Here is a 17,523-nt window from a genome sequence, read left to right as displayed (position 1 = left end):
CCTAGAGTCTATCTATGGCAGAGATGCTCAAACTAGGGCCCGCGGGCCAAAGCTGGTCCAGAGTAACCTTTAATTCGGTCCTCCATCACATCTGAGAACAGTGAGAGAGTATTGGGGAATTTTGGGGGGAATGCCTTTAACAGAGATTGTTGTTTTTAATTTAAGATAAATTAAATTTTTTTTGATTAAATTAAATGCTTCAATTAAATGTTGTGAATGAGTTAGATTAAAAAGACAAATAAATTCACTTGATGGATGTAGCAGACATTGCAGAAGACATCAGCAAGTGAATCAAGGCTGAGTTATAGTATCTGGATGCAGCCTTTATGATTATATTCTTTGTGTTATAAATGGGAATGTTCATGTTTTTTATTTTAAGATGTTCATTATAAAATGTACAAAACTGTATAATTAATAATACAATCAAAGTATTTTCAATGTAATAAATTATAGCATTGATTAAATTATATAATAAATTATTTAATGTCTTATAAAAATAAATTAGAAAATTACATTGACAACTTTACAGTTTGATATATTTACCGTACCGCAAACCCACCACCCTCAAACTAGATTAGTTTTCGGCCCTTCATAAGAAAAAGTTTGGGTACCTCTGATCTATGGTTCTGCGTCAACGCTATGAAACACTCCGCGGCTGTAGGTGGCAGCATTTCATTGTGGCTCTTCCTCCCGCACAGGAAGAAAAATGAGCGGGAGAATTTGTGTTGTTGTTGTGGGCCAAATACAGTGACGGACTCTATGCAACATATTAAGTTATTTCGTGAGATATTAGCATTTAAATACTTGATTTCCTCAGATATTTTGAGCATACAGCTATAATAAATGTAATGGTCGTACATCAGCATCGAGACTGTTGTTTCAACAAAGAAGAGTACAATGTAATCTACGAATGGCAGTCAGCTAACAGTCATGTTTAGAAGGAGGCGAAAAAACGGATTATTTGCGGGTTTATAAGCTTTACAGGCGGACATATATACCTTTATCCAGGGCTGGACTTCACCACAATGTCGCAGGTCAGTAGTTAAGCCTAAACGTAAATGAGAAAAAACATCACTTGTAAAATAGTCTGTCAGTGGTCGCTTCTCAAAAACAACTGAGCTCACTAATTAGACAGTATTTAGGGCACCACAGGCTCTAAAATACTATTAATAGGCATTTCACTAAGGTTTTTAAACGTCTTCTAAACGAAAATAGTGGCGCGGTGACATTTAGTTGACATCAAAATGGTTGTTCAGTTGCAACCTAAAGCAGTTTATCATGTCAACATTTGCGTATTATTCATTATTTTACTATTATAAAACAAATTAAATTAAGCAGAAGTGACAGGAAAGATTTTTAACCTTACATTCTAACCAAAACCAATGGATTGTTTTAGATAAATGATGTTCTTTAAAATTTTCCCTCAAAGAATATTGAAAACAAAACGTGTCATTGTTTGCAAAACATACTGTTTCACAATATTACAGCTTTTATATGTATTGTAATCAATTTAATAAAGCTATAAATATAGCCTGGTATTTATTATTTGTAAAGGGAAAAATGTATATTATTATATTAGTTTTTTTGTAATATTGTAGTTATGTTAGACTATTAATTGTATATTCTGTCATTAATATGACTCAGTTATAATTGAGCAATAATTATCTATAATTGATAAATACATTTTTTTTATTTCTTTAAATGGTATTTAATAAATGTATTGTGTTTATACTTTTACAATAAATACAAATATAATCATAAATATGAGTCAAATATAATTATGAATATGAAATTTCTTATAAATTTGTATCAATTTCACAGGTTGCAATCATTGTATTGTTAATCAAATAAAATCAGGCTTAGAGAGTAGAAGATACTTTATTTTACAAAGCATTACATCAAAATGAATGTGTTCACTGCATGAAAAATGTCAAAAAATAACTTTTTGTTTATATCATGTATTACTTCTTCTTATGAACTTGTTTGAATTATTTGCTTTTTTTTAGGTCAAAGCGAAAAAGAAACTGCATTATTACCAAGGACATGAAATGTAAGTAATGAACTACTAGAGTAAGTAAAAAACAACATATTGCAAATTAATATCTTAAGACACATGTCATTACATGTTGCTGCTGATTTTCAGAGCCACGTCTGATTACAAGGTGAACGAGGTCCTTAGCCTGCGTGACATTGACAAGCTCTTTGATGAAATTGGTAATTTTATTCTTGCATTTATCTAATTGCTGAACATGTCATTTCACTGCTATCTTGTCATTTTGCCAATTGCCCATTGTATCACACCCATTGTATGACACACAATTCTTCTTTGTTGCTGTTAATGATAGATGCTGACTCTGATTTGGGTTTGCCTCTGCTTTCACCCTTGCCCAAAAACACTGTAAATGGTGAAAAGAAAAGTGAAAGTTCATCTAGTTCAGAAATGCAGAATACATCATCTAAACAGGTTGTAGTGGAACACAAAGAAGCTTTGATCCAAGAAAACAGCATTGAAGAGGATGAACAAATGGATAAAGGTATTATCAATCACATTATGCAGCATTATAAACCTGCATTGAATCTGCACATTTATAATGTCCATATAAAGCTCCATATAAATAGAGGGAAAGCATATACAGCAAACTGTATGAGGTAAACCAAGTACTGCATCAAGAAGTGATTAATTGTTGTTCTTATTTTGATAAACAATATGATTTTAACATATAATAAATTAGAGCTAAGCAATTAATCGTAAAAAGATCCCGATCTCGATTTGACCCCCTAGACAATCTTAATCCAGCATTTGTACGATTCTGTCAATCATATTTTCAAGGTTAGGAGAGAAGCAGTGGTGGCCGCACAAGTCTTCACATTGTTTTACACGCCTTGTTCAGCAACGTGGACACCTCCTACTGGTGCTGAAAGAGTCATATGCTGTATTTATAAGATATAATTCACCTCAAAAATGTCATTTCTGTCTTCATGTAATGATGTATTTGCGACCGCAAAATCACACGTGATGTAAGCTGAGCGTCAGCTGATACCACAGGGTGGGCGGGCGCGCGCATGCCTCTGAATGAAGGCTGTTAGTAACAGGTAATAAAGTAGCAAATAACATTCAGTTTGTGGCACAGAGTGATCGTTTGCGAGCCACGCAGGAAGTGAACCGCTCTTAGCGGTGTAAATGAAACTGAAAGCGCACAAGTGTTGTCAGATGTAGCTGACTGATTCCAGCCCAAAAAGTATCCAAAACCCACCGAAATGCAAAAACTCCCACCCAGTCTTCTGTATTCACGAAAATCACATCAGTAACAGATTTTAAGCAGAAAAATGACAGATTATAAGCATATGTCTCAAACACAATAATTCAACATCAGAATTATCATCTGCATTAATGACCAGGACAAATCTAAAATCTGTTCAAGTCCACCATTCCAAGTCTATACAAAAGTGTGCATTTTAACCAACAGTACCGCTACGCAAAGTCTGTTTTACCACATGTTTGAGAATAACAATAATAAAAGCCCACTTATATTAACCTTTATTTTGTATCTAAAGAATCCTGAGAAAATCGTGATCTTTTCTTTTGGCAAAAAAATCACGGTTCTTGTTTGCAAGAGTTGGTAGGTAAGGTAGTTTGCAAATTCTTAATAGTGAAATCATATAACCAGCCAATGACTACAAAATACAACATTGTTCACTGTCTATTAATCAGACCTGATATTGGGAGAGTGGCACAAGTTGTCACTGTTCAAAAATTTAGGAATGTGTGAATATAAATCAAACTTAACCTCAGTAAAGCTGGTTAGGCGGAAGAACGCTATTTACTAATGTTTCGTTATTCAACTGAATAAAATCAGATGGAGTGCTAAAAACAGAAATATCCTGCCATCGTTTTACATTACACTTACATTACCAAGACAATGAGTGACTACATTTTCCCTTGTGTTTGTTGATCCTCGTACATCAGTTGTTTTTATCTCCTTTTACATTTGAACAACTAAATGAATGCTCAGGTTTATTTAACTATTTTTATTTAACTTATATTAAAACTTATCAATGCTGTAAAAGGTACTCCGTGAAGTCAATATTTTGCCGGACATTTTCACTGGTTGAAACACACTTCTGTGCATATAACTTCATTTATAAAAAAGCACACTATGTTCAAAAACAATCTTTCTTTTTATGTTTACAAGGCCACGTTGGTCTTTTAGAAAGAAGTCTTTCAGGTTGCAGAGTTGCCTGATGTCTCTCTGTCATCTGTAGGTGGCATGCTTCATGTGTACGCACAAATGACGGATGTGCATAAAGAGGCTACACAAAAATACACATTTAAACTTGTTGACTGACAGTTTGAGTCTGCCTCACCCAGAATATAAAAATAAAATACATATAAATACATTTAGATCATTTACTTTAATCAGTTCTATTGATATGTAAAGAGACTTTCAACCAGCAAAACAAAAAATGTTTCTGAAAACAATCACCTACTGCACCTTTAATATTACCTATTGTAATGAAAATGCTACTGAAATACCTAAATTTATGATTTCAGTGCAATTATTTGCCACTAATGACTAAAACAAAAAGATTAAATCTTAAAATATATATTTGTATTTGTCAAAAAAGTTTAATTGTAACAAACAATAATTAAGTTAATAAAGTTAAAAATAACGTATCATAATACTAAAGAATTACAAAAAATTGTAAATGTAAATCTAAAATCATACAGTTAAATGTGCTACGTGTTTTGAACCAATTATTGCTGGTCTAACTGTAATTTTACTTGGCAACCATGTTTTCTTTTCATTTTTTAATCATTGTTTAAAATGGCTCGCTATTAATCATATCATCTGCAGTTAATACTTTCTGTTACAACTGATACGTTTTTTTTTCTAGAAGAGAGTCCATTTAAAGGAATCGCTCCCATAAAGACTTCCAGCCCTATTGTTTTGGAAACTGAAAGGGATAAAACGATGAATGGAGTGAGGCCTGTGGCTGATCCACTTCTATTTGGAGTTGAGGATGAGGAACCCATTGGTGGAGACATAAGTGAGGCGTCCTGCACACAACAGTCAGAAGCAGTGAAGGAATCACTCAATATGTAAGGGTAAAATAGACTAGTAACTGTTATTGTTTGTGTTGTCTCGTTGCCTAACTGGTATTATCTCTGCTTTGAAGGGATAGTGGGTCTCTGGCATCACCACCGGAAAAGCTTGAGTTTAGGAAAACTACTAAACCAAATGCTGACGCATTATCAAGGTCAGATATTAATGTGTAACAACAGCGTTGTAGCATTCAAGTGTATGTTTAATTTCATACCCGTTTCATTGTAGTAAATTTTGAAGTAACCAAAATGTTATTTTTCAGCATGAAGACAGCAGAAAACAATAGAGCACCAGTGCAAGCAACCCAGTCTTCATCTCCAGAATTGATGTAAAGAAAACTAATTTTGTAATGTTGCGTCTAAGTTGTTTTTTTATTAGTCTCATTGAATCCACTTTTTGATTATTAAGGGATGAAGATCCAAATCAGATTTCTCCTGTTTTGCTTGAGGAGTGTGAAGATAAACTTGAGGCTGAGCAATGCCAGAACCAGGTGGCGGAGGATTCAGTCAGAGGACTGTCTTTCCAACACAAGCTTAAAAAGGCTTTGATGCCTAAATCCCCATGGTGAGTTTCAATGTGACATTCTAAGCTTAAACTGCTTCTGTTATTCATCATTTGGTAGAGCATGCAAAGAGGATTTGCTTTTCTTGACTGTCGACAACACAACCCTCAAACGCTTTTAGAACTTCTGATTGAGCGTTCAAGTAGACATTGTTCATGGGATGCCAGTGAAGATCATAGATTGACGTTATGCAAACTTGTTTCACATATATCCTAAATATGAGACATTTTCTCCTTAAAATGTATCCATCAAATATTAAAAGGCAGCTTGTTAGATTTAACAAGTAAATTTCACGAGGCCATGAATAACCACAGACACTCAAATTGAATCTTTCTGCAGCAATATTATGCACTTTTTGAATATTACTGTACTATAGAAAAAATAAACTGGAGGAACATAGCACGACTCAAAAGAGCTTTTGCCATAGATGTTTGTGATAATAAAGTCATGTTAAATTATCAAGCATAATGTTATTTTCATGATGGATAAAAATAAAGCACAAAGGCAAATTTACCTTTCAGTCAGTTTTCACCATGTATATAGTTATTTTGAAGCGCAATCTTATTATTTAACATTATTTGTGTCACTTTTTTTTTTAAATGCAAGTTCCCCTAAACATAATTTGAAATGAAGTAATCATGATGTATATAGTTAGTTATTCATTTTAAGTGATTGCCTTTTTTAGGAGGAAATAAATTCATTTATCATGTACTTTCTTTCTTTCAAACTTTGATGTCTGTTTACAATCATAATCGACTATATAACACAATATGTCCAAGGGAATATTCTAAATAAACATAATGGAGCAACCGTTGTTACTTTATCTCAACCCTAACACAATTCTATTAATAAGTTCCAGGAAACAAGCAGCCGTTTCAGCAGCTCCTCCACCTGCAGATTTAGAGGAGGACTTCATGATCCTGGATGATGAGGCTCCTGTACTTTTTATCATTCCTCGCAAGGCAGATGGCAGCAAAAATAAAAGACCTGTCCCAGCAGACATTATGAAGGAGAACTTGCTTACTGAGCCACTTTCAGCAGATCAGCTCTCACAGAGTGAAGCTCATCCTGCCAGTCGGCATGGGGCGGATGCTAAAAAAAAACAAGTGCAAGTTGAGTCTGCTAAACAAAAACTGAAAGGAAAACGTGGAAAGGCTTCAAAAAAGGCTGCCAAAGACTCCGTGTCTGATGTCGTTGTAGAAGATGGAGCAGATACTGTAACTGAAACACTGGAGGAAAGGGTCTGTGATCAAGCATCAACTCAAAATGTACAGCAACACAAAGCAGTGCCAGCAGGTAAATCACTTTTGTCAAATCTTACATTGGTTATGTAGGAAAATGCAGTATACCATACAGGGTATGCGTGGCGTTCTTAATTTGTAAAGTAAAGTATTAGGTCTTAAAGTCTTACGGTGCTTTCACGCGTAGACTTATGTTTCTTATGTCTCGTTTGCCCAGTTAGCATGGTTCGTTTGGCATATGTGAATCCAGCAATCACGCTCCAATCCGTGCCAAAACAATCGGTCCGAGATCACTTGAATGAGGTGGTCTCGGCTCGATTGAAACGAACTCTGGAGCGGATTGTAGTGAGAAAGCAATACGATCCTAGCCCGGTTATATCACAGTGTTTTATGGATATGTACAGCTATATGAAGAGAGAATTATGAGTAGGGCAGGAGGTCATTCCAGACATCCCAAGTCTTCCGGAAGTTTCAGGAGTCTCCCGCAAATGCACTACCATTGAGACTACCGGATGCCCACAAATGAGTGAAAATCTCCCGGAAATTGCGCGTCTCCCTCCCGGTCCTCAAGTACTTTGCAGACCCTTTTCATCCTTTCCCACCGCATTCATCCTCGCTCTTCAGACACGTCGCGTGCACCTTGTCAAACACCATTAAACCACCACCCTGAGTGACAGCTGAGCTGGACTCTGTAAAATAAACCATGAAACTGACCTAGGTGAGGAGAGTTTACTCACACGTGACTTGTTTTAGTTCTTTTGGTCCGTTTAGAAACTTTGCCGTGTGAAAGCGAACCGCAACAATGTAACAATTTTAATCCCTGCTTCGGAACAACTGAATTGATTCACCGGTGTGAAAGCACCCTAAAATTCCCTGAAGTATTGTGTTGTAGGTCTTCATTTTCCCATGTCCCGGTAAAGCTACCCAATTGTGCCAATACTCACCCAATAACTAACATTCCATCTCGATTAAAGTTTTAACAAAATTTATTTATTAACTCTATTTACCAATATGATTTATTTGTCTTCCATACAATAACATTTAGTTTTTAATGTTTTTTTTATGTTTTAACTGGGCCGTTCAAAAAAAAAAAATTCACATTTAGCCTTGTGTAAGTGAAATTTAGTTGATAATGGTCTTAATAAGTCTTAAATTTGACTTGATGAAACCTGTAGAAATCTTGGAATCCAAATGTTTTGGAAGGTTAATAATTTAATTGCATGTGATAAAAAATAGATTTGCCGACAAGTTATTTTTTAATTGTTTTTTAACAGAAGTGTCTTATGGTTACCAAGGCATTAGTTCAATTAAAAGTAAATACTGTAAACAATACATTTAGAATTCAGCATAAGTTTAGAAAATCATTTAAAGGTTGTTTACTTCTTTGGTGGTAAAGTTGAATTTTCTGCTGTTACTCAATCTTTTGTGTTACGCTTCTTCTGAAATCTCAAATACTGTTATTAGGTGCTTATTTAATATTTCTTATTATTGATAATAAGAAAATGATGATATATCTTTTAAAGAATTATTTTTGTTATTAGAAAATATTTAACTTTAATTTTACATTAAAGGAAATTAAATATTTTTGCTAATACAAGTATTAAAAAGTGTTTTAGTAGATGTAAAACCTTTCCTGTGACACTTAAACATTTGTACATTTTGAAAGCTCTGTATTAGTGCATATTCTTTAACAGTATACTTATCATTTTTATATATTCACTATTGCAAAATATATTTAGATATTATAACCTTTAATTAAATTTAGTAATTTTTTGTGCATTTTTTTGCAGGAATGAGACGAGGAAATATCAAGCCACCTGAGCCTGCTGAACTTACTGAAAATGGTCAAACTGAAACCGGTGGCAGCAAAGAAACCCCAGTTGCGGAGTCTAGAACTACAAAGAAATCCACACAATCATCTAACCAGGGGAGACAAAGGTCAAAAGCAAAGAAGGAATCCAATAAAGTCAATGTTGTAGCAGATATACACACTGCTAACTCAGTGAAATCTAGTAAAAATCGCAAGAACAGCAAAAAGGAGGACAGTGTCTCAAAGACAAAGAAACAAAGTTCTAAACAACAAATAGAGTTGGTGCATCCTTCCTGTGAGGAGCAAGAGCTTGAACCTTCACCTGCCATCAGCGAGCAAGAGGAAGAACAAAGAACAGGTCAGTTTTTCTGGCACTGGCTTAATTATGCAGCTATACAGTGTTTTCAAGAAATCTGGAAGTCTTCAATTCACTTTGGCTCAAAATTGTGTTATTGAGAGAAAAGAAAATTATAATGTAAATTAAAGTCACATTAACATAACATCATTGATGTTTTGACAAGGTGCAAGTTTTAAACATTGGTAGAGCAAAACCTTGTGCATCTTAGAACAAAACTATAGATTATACTACTATAGTTTTTTTTTGAAGCCTTTTTTAATTTATTGACTGCATAGCTATATATTTCCTTCCAAAGATGTGAATTAAACTTGTGCGCAAAACTGGAATACTAATCTTTGGGCACTCGCTCAGACAGTTTTCAAAATGTATTTTCAAATATATATTTTCAAAAACATTTTCAATTGTATTCACATATTGGTCTTTTTGTCAAGACAAACACAATATTCCATAATTCACATAAAAAATAGGCTAATGGAAACATAGCTAGTGATTCAATTATCTATTTCTTAAAACAGTCATTTGTATACAGTATATACTTGTTATATATGATATAACATTTGTCAATACCCCTGACAATCAGAATTGATATTTCATTCAATTTAATAAAAGAAAACATAAAAAAACAACAACAAAAGATTATACCCATATCTCTAAATTTTTCTTATTATAATAATAATAAACCTGCTCCCCCTCCAACAACAAATTCTGTAATTTTAACAGTGTTTAGAATAAAAAAAATAAATGAAAGTAAAAAACAAATAATAAACATAATTGGGTGTGTAAACGTATTATAAACACCAAACTTAAGTTAAGCTAAGCTGAAAATGAAAAATCTGCTATATAAATACGTCTTATTTTTCACCAATTAAAATATGCATTACCCTGGCTTGACATTAAGCAGTTTATATCAGTGGCTTTACAAAATAATTAGCAGGATTTTTAAAAATAATTAAATATAATATAATAATATAAAAAATATAATAAAAATATAATAATATAAATAAACAAAGTAAATGCAAATGTGTTGTTTTAGTTACAAAGAAATCAAACACTTTCAAGTGATTGGGCATCTCTGACAACTGATAACCAATTGTGCTGATGAAAACTATTTATATGCTATCTTTTTTTTTTCTCCCTTGTGTATTATAGTTCTGAATAAACAATCTCCAGTCAAAAAGCAGAAGAGAAAAGAAACAAAAACAGTGGAACCGAAACCAAAGGATCCACCACCAATTTTATCAGACATCTCTTCAGACAGTCCTTTGTGTGTAAAGAGGAAGAGAAATCCTCCAGGACAATGGTGGCTCACCAGCCCAAATGAAAGTACCACAGATCTTCAGCCAAAGCATGTGATGTGTACAACACAAAGGCCAAAAGCCAGCACAAAAACAGCAACAAAAAAAACACCTGCTGTTGATTCAGATGAAACACCGTCTCTCAGGCCTGCCCAGGAGAACAAAAAGAAACAGAAGCGTCGCAATGTGTCGGACAGTACTGAAAAGGTGATAGCAGGTGCCAATGGACGCGATGTTGGAGCTGAGAAAAAGACACCCAAGAAAAAAGGTGGTCAGAGGAAACAAAAACCAACAGCCGCTCCACTGACAACCTCAAGTCAGGAAGAGGGATCTGGTCTGAATGACAATGCTCTGGAAAATAGTCCAGAATGGTGTAGTCCTCGCAGGCAACACAGCGTTCTAGCAGGTAAACTCATTCCTAAACTAATTCCTCATTCCTAAATCGAAATTTTTTTGTTCTTACATTTTTTCTTTTGAACAGGTGAGAAGAGAGTGTTTGACTCTGTCTACTCGCGAGACACTGGATCTGCAAAGAAACGGCTTTCATCTTCTTTTAGAATGCCGGAGGTTTCTGAACCAGACAATAATCCACAGAAAAGACAAAGAAAAGCTCCTTCCAATTGGTGGGAGACACCACAGTCTCAAGAAACAGCCAATGAGCTTCCACCACCATGCAGTCCCCCTCCACAAAAGTCCCAACACAGTCCAAACAAAATATCAAACATTCCTAAAAAGAAAGGAAATTCAGCAAAATCACAAAAAACAAAGAATCATGCCAAGAACATAAAACGAAAGATCGTCAACACACCAAAATCAATCAAACGCTCTTTAGCCTCAATGAATGCCATTTTTGCTTCTGCTAAAAATAAAAGCATGGTCAAAAGTGGACAAAGGCACAGAAAGCTCGGTCGCAGAAACCTCCTTCACTCTCTTGAGGACCAGTCGGATCACTCGAGTGAGACTATGGCCCACACTGATGATCAGATGCAGGGAATGAGCCACATGTCCTTGGGCTTCACCAGTGGTGTGACTGTGCAGCCATCAGCAACCACAAATAAAACCAGTGTCCGGGTTTCCAGTGGTTGTAACAGATTATCTGATGTGTAAGTTCTTCTATAAAACAATCAAAGTATGTAGTCACATACTTTTCTTGACTCTGCTCATAAAAATGGTGGCAATCGCTGATAGTACAGTTTAAAATGTTCTGCCTCTCCAATGAGTTTGTTTGGTTTGTTTTGCAGTGACATTGATTTCAGAAGTGGGCCATCTTCAATGGTTGAGCTTCAGCAACACGATGAGGATGATGATGATGTTGGTGAGCTCTTATACAATGTAATTTAAGCTTGCAATATGTCATTTCCCTCCTGCCAAAGGAAATTGGAAAATTAGATTTATCAAACGCTATTATTGTGTTCTGCCTTAAATTAAAAGTGCTGTCAAGGAAATCCACCTATAAAACTGGTAACGTTAATCCCCCCCCTTATTTTCAGATTTGCCTTCATCTAGAATGACTCATGTGCGACAGACTGCACGGGTGTTGGCACGCTGTGATGTCTGTGGCCCTCCATTGCAGCCTGTTGTGCTAGAAGATGAGGATTGGAACAACCTACATGCGTGGTTTGCTCACCTGTGGCCCCCAGCTTCTAAAAGTAAACTAAAACATTCAGTCTACACACAAGACTATTTCACATATCGGTAGCCATGTTACAGGCAAAGCATTTCACTTGGTTTTTATTATTGTCTTCCCTCTCATTAACTGGGTTTCCATCACTCTGTGTTAATGCACATTCAAAGTATTAAATGAGAAATTAATGATGCAAATGACATAGACAAAAAATATTTGAAAATTATTTTTTATGCTTGCTTAAGGTGTTTTTTATGCCTATAATGGGAGATGGAAACACATTTGGTGAATAAAAACTCTGCTCTCCTTTTTGCATGTTGGTTACTAGATTACCAAACAAGTTTTACTTCATGTATACATTTATTTAATAATTTATTTATGCTGCTTACATAATTAAAATCAGTATTAACCTTTTAGCTTTTTGTTTTCATAGAATGTGGGTTATTTCTGAAAGTCTAAATACGAGAAGCCTTTTGAATTTCATATAGCTTATAACTTCAAAGTAGAAGCTGATGGGAACTATCTTAAATAGGACTTTGAATTGTTTATATAGGACTTATACTCTTGAGCGGACAATGTGCTTTCTATAATAACATATGTGCTTCCTGCCACTTAGTTGTTTTATTTTCTTTATGCTTATTATTGATTAAAGTAATCTTAAGGAGTATCTTAATTTTATCTATTGTTTTTTTTTTAACTTATTCGAGGAGCTTTAAAAAAAGAACAGATAAGAAAACTGATAGCTTGGTCCATAATTCATGGGACTCTAGAACTTAAAGTCTCTAATACTACAGTGTACTTGCTCTTATACATATTTGCAGAACTTTAGGGCTTTTGAAATGGCAAATCCATAAGACAAACCACAGATCAGCACATTTATGGTGCCTTACCTTCCGTTGGGTCAATGTAATGATTTATTAGTTGTAACAGTTTTTAACTATTACTTTTAACAAAAGACTGTATAATTGTAATGCAAATGAGATAATAGTATAGCACATGAGAAAGGCAGATATAACATCAATAGTATAGTTTAGGGCTGCATAATACATCAATTTTGCATTGAAATCGCTTTGTGTAAATCTGCAATAGTCACATCGCAGGATCTGTAATGTCAAGTTTTCCAATTTCGAGCAGTTGATGTATATTATTTATTATTATTTAATTATTCCAATTATATTTATTTAAAATTATTCAAAAGAAGTTACTGCTCTCAGTAAATTCATGATAAATTGTCATAAGAATAGGAATGTGTTGTTAAAAAGGCATCTAGTTTTCCCCTTGTAATTGCTGTTTATAATGCCATTACTATCCATCCGTTTGAGGTGTTTGACTTTCTCCACAGTGCTTTAATGTAGAAAATTCTCTGCAGGATTCAAATGCACCACACAGAGCACCACACAGATAATTGGTCCATGCTGTGAGGTTTGGTTGCAAAGCGCATTTAAGGCTTATCACATAAGCCCAAGACGTGAGATGAAGACACAAGCACTTTGGGGGCAGTTGTTGGCATCAGGCATAATGTGCTTTGGTGGCCTGAGATTTCGCTTTTTTTCAGTGTAGAAAAAGAAAAATTGCCATCCTGTAACCTAGCGTTGATTCATATAGCTTGTTCATGTGCATTGATTTTCTTCATTCTAGATGGACAAGTTATTAGTCCTGATGACTTCCACTGGCACTCCCATGGAGGCAGAGCGATGGGTCACATGGTTGACCTCCAAAGCCGATCTTTCTCACACGGAAAGATTCTGCTGGGGTCTTTCATGAAGAAACCTCCACAGGTGGACCTTGATACGGTTTCGGTGAGTAGAAAATGCCATTTTTAAAAGAGTTTAACACAAAAACAATGTAAAAAAAGAAACCAATTGCCTGTTGATACAAATCTGCAAGAATAAATAAAAATGCTGTATTATACACATGTACCCAACGCATATACATGCATTAATAATAATTTAGTAAATGAAGACTAAAACTAGTGGTCAAAAATATTTTTGTTAAATTAAACTAACAACAGTTACTGGAAAATGAACTGATATAAAATGATAATTGGCAAAAAAGAAACATATTGGGAATTAAATCACTCATTCTGTCTATGTTCATGTAAAAATAATTTCTGTGTAAACCTAAAACATCTGTTCTATTTTTTTTTCTTTATCTGCCAGAAAAAATGTAAAGTAGGCATGTTTTGTTATAATTTGTTTACTATGTTATTATTTAAATCATGACATGCATCTTCATTTTACTTTGTAAAATTGATTTTTTATGGTTTTGGTTCAGTGGCTGTTCAATCTATTGTTTATTTTTGCACAATACTTAAACTGTACAAACACTTTACTTTGATCTAAAACCTTTCAGCTAAAAATTATTACTGAAAACTAAAATTTAAAGTAAATATATGAAACTAAATTAAAATGTATTCACAAAGCAAAACTAAACTAAAATGAACAAAACCATCAGTGAAATGAACTAAAATGAAGTGACATTTAACACAATGTTTAATAATTATATTGACATAATGCTAAACTATAATGACTTGTCAAAATTAGCTAAGATGTCAAAAACATCAAGCAAGTTTTGATGCTGAAGCATTAATAAAAATTTGAGCAGCATAAGCACTATACGTTAAACCTGTACTTTTGTGTTGTTTTACCTTTCAGGTATTCACACATATTTAGACTGAACACATGCTATGTATATGCATGATATTACTGTTTTTACAATTCTTTCCTTTATTTTAAGCATTTCTGCTTTAAACTTTTGCTTTGCCAACATGCATGAAATGTTTTCAGTTGAAAAGGTGTCATGTAAGTGCCATTTACAATTCCATAAGGAATTTTTGTTGGGCAATATATTGGTACGATAAGCCATATTGTCATTTTGTGATAATTTTATGCAAATTATTTATATAACGATTAGATAACAGCATAATAATGCAAATAGCCATAAACACTTTAAAATACTTATCATTCTTAAGGTTATTTAGATTTTATAATTAGATGATAAAAAAGTAAATGTTCTATTATATGTACTAATAAACGTCCTGTTAGGTAATTTATCCAATTATAAACTTTTGAGGCCGATGAGGTACAATGTAAATGTCATTATAAAATGGCTTTAATGTTAACTGTGAATTTGTAAATGCATATTGCAATGACAAAAATTAATACTGAGGTCATCTAAAAGTGTTGCACGATAAGTTGATATATTGACTATCGTGACAGGCCTGATGACAATTATGTTTTTTTCAGTACCCTTTTCTGCTTGAATGTTTTTTTTCATCATCGCATCAAATGTAATTCTATCATACTGTATAAATGTGTGTGCATTATTCTACAACAGCATTTTATCTTATGTGCTTCTCTTTATGAAGGTGTTCAGCGTTATCTCAAGTTGTGTGCGTGTTGAGATTGAAGGTGTAAAATCAGTCTTCAATTCTGGACAGGTGTTTATGATACCCTCTGGTGAGTGAAGACTTGAGTCTGATTTAACAAAATCTGTTTTTTATTTATTGCAAAATAATAATGTCTTATTTGTTTATTTATTTTTACAGGACAAATGTATTGCATCCACAACCTCTGTCAGGAACCAGCAGTGCTGATTTACCACAGGACACAGTCTGATGATACATAGAGTGGATGGACGCAATGTGACTTCAATTTCTTGCAAATATTCAGTGGTAACATTTAAGAAAAAGAAAAAAAGAAAAAAGGTAGAATTGTAGATGATTTGTTTTTTTCAAATCATACAAAAAAATTGCCTGGGAAAGCTTCAAAATTGTAGAATTTTTTTGATATGTAAATAGCTTAAAGGTAATTTTCATCCTTAAAAAAACTGATTTTATGACGCAGTGTAAAATGCTTTTCAAACCTGTCTGCTTATTAATATTTGTGTACATTTCTGTCTTGATTTCCCCCCTGTCCCCCTACCGAGAATGAAACCCTATGTTTTTCCACAACAAATGTGTTGGCTTGACAGCAGGGGTCAGTAGATCCTTTGCTATACTCTATTATTGCGCTTGTCCAACTTTATCTAGTTTTATAGTCCTATGTAGTGCTGTTTATTTGAGGTAAAGGTGAAAACATAATTTCTCCTTTAGTTTTTTTTTAAATAACATTCCTCTGCATTTGTAATTTTGATGTAAATCTTTTTCTACCCTGTTTTGGAAAAGTATTTATGCATAGATCTGTAAATGTTTTTGAGTTTTGCTGTTTAAAGCTTGCATTTTCATTTACATTTCATCAGTTTTCCTTTTTTATAAGCGTATTGAAATGTTTTTGTGAACTAAGCAAAATACCGAGAGATAATACATTTCCATTTTTGCTGTAATTACATACTTTCATCTTCATCTCTGTCACTGTACCAAGATTTAAAATAAGTGTGACATTGGCTTCTGCACTGCGTTTTTTCCTGGTCACTTACTTTGAACCCTTTTTGTGAGGACCTGGGGACCTTTTAGCGTTTAATTATGTAATATGCTTTTAACCTCAGACATGCAGTGGAAACGCAAGATGAAAAATATGAGATGAACTAGCTTAAAGTGGCTTTTCATAGCAATTCATAATACTTTAAACAAGTTTACCTTTCTACCGTATAAAGCACTGCAAAAATATTTGACACAAGTGTGGTACTGGGGGGGGGCGTCTTTTTGTTTATGAAAATAATGCATTATTATTGCCTTAACAAGCCATATGGTTATTAAAATACCTCTATCCTGCTAAGGTTTTCCAATTTTCCACACAAATATCTTGTGCTAAAAAAATTATTCTGGATTATTTTGTCCAGTCGCACCTTTAGCACAAATGTCTTGTGCTAAAAAAGAAAAGATTCTAGATTAGTTTGTCCAGTCGCAGCTTTTGCAAGGGCTGGAAATGTTTCATTTAAGCATTAGGAAGTCTGACTGTTACAACGCAATCACAGTGAATCCTTCAGCAGAAATGTGAAAAAGTCGACAATTTACCATCTCTCACTTGGAATCGAGCTGAAATAACAATAGCTATGGGCATCAATAATTCATTCGCTTTATCGCGCAAACCCACCTGTGGATTCAGGCATTTGGATTTTAGAGCACAATCTGTTTAGAGAAATGAGTAAAAATCTGAAGAAGAAGAAAAAAAAAAACATCAGTGAGCTGATTGATGACTAGTAGTCACCACAGATATTTCAAATCAGGGCTTCTTAAATAATTAGTCCCATTTAAAGCGATAGTTCACGAAAAGAATTTTAAGTCTTTCATTATTTACTCATTGTTCACATGTTCTGAAACCTGTCTTGAGTTAATCTCTTCTGTTGAACGTAGACAAAATTTAATTTTAAAGAAAGCTGAAAACCTGTAAGCAATTGTATTTGTTTTTTTTTTCTGTTTTTGATCAGTGGATTTCAGATTTTTAGCTTTCTTCAAAATATCTTTATAACCACACAATTTTCCATTTTTAGGTGATCCATCCCTTTAATGCCAGAAATTTGTTACCTTAATCTTGATGAACATTTCCATATACATCTGTATCAATGTAAAGGTTATGCAAGGGTAGCTG

The 17,523-nt window shown here is 33.9% G+C and overlaps 2 protein-coding genes across 9 annotated transcripts in view; both read left to right on the top strand.

The window, feature by feature from the left end:
• vipr1b (vasoactive intestinal peptide receptor 1b) overlaps nt 1–17,523 on the top strand; it is a 738,286-nt gene that overhangs the window by 544,204 nt on the left and 176,559 nt on the right. The window lies entirely within an intron of this gene.
• On the top strand, nt 713–16,318 carry si:ch211-161h7.4. Of its 4 annotated transcripts, none has more exons than XM_087309504.1 (17): nt 713–1,034; nt 2,007–2,050; nt 2,144–2,214; nt 2,346–2,534; nt 4,900–5,101; nt 5,179–5,259; nt 5,368–5,433; nt 5,514–5,669; nt 6,521–6,963; nt 8,699–9,076; nt 10,247–10,777; nt 10,853–11,474; nt 11,613–11,686; nt 11,862–12,020; nt 13,634–13,794; nt 15,363–15,453; nt 15,543–16,318. In XM_087309504.1, the coding sequence occupies exons 1-17, from the start codon at nt 1,026–1,028 to the stop codon at nt 15,620–15,622; spliced, it is 3,357 nt and encodes a 1,118-aa protein (XP_087165630.1). In that variant the 5' UTR covers nt 713–1,025; the 3' UTR covers nt 15,623–16,318. The 4 variants fall into 4 exon arrangements, with proteins under 4 accessions (XP_087165630.1, XP_087165628.1, XP_087165629.1 ...); XM_087309502.1 differs by having other exon boundaries at nt 10,226–10,777; XM_087309503.1 differs by having other exon boundaries at nt 4,897–5,101.

Source organism: Danio rerio, chromosome 24, assembly GCF_052040795.2.
Source record: "Danio rerio strain M-AB ecotype USA chromosome 24, GRCz13ab, whole genome shotgun sequence".
NCBI lineage: Eukaryota > Metazoa > Chordata > Actinopteri > Cypriniformes > Danionidae > Danio > Danio rerio.
This window is presented reverse-complemented; position numbering and strand designations above follow the sequence as displayed.

Bases quoted from the DNA above. Each gene is read 5' to 3' on its own strand.
- si:ch211-161h7.4 (XM_087309501.1), top strand. The intron at 5,102-5,178 runs GTAAGGGTAAAA...TCTGCTTTGAAG, and splicing joins GTGAAGGAATCACTCAATAT to GGATAGTGGGTCTCTGGCAT. The intron at 15,454-15,542 runs GTGAGTGAAGAC...TTATTTTTACAG, and splicing joins GGTGTTTATGATACCCTCTG to GACAAATGTATTGCATCCAC.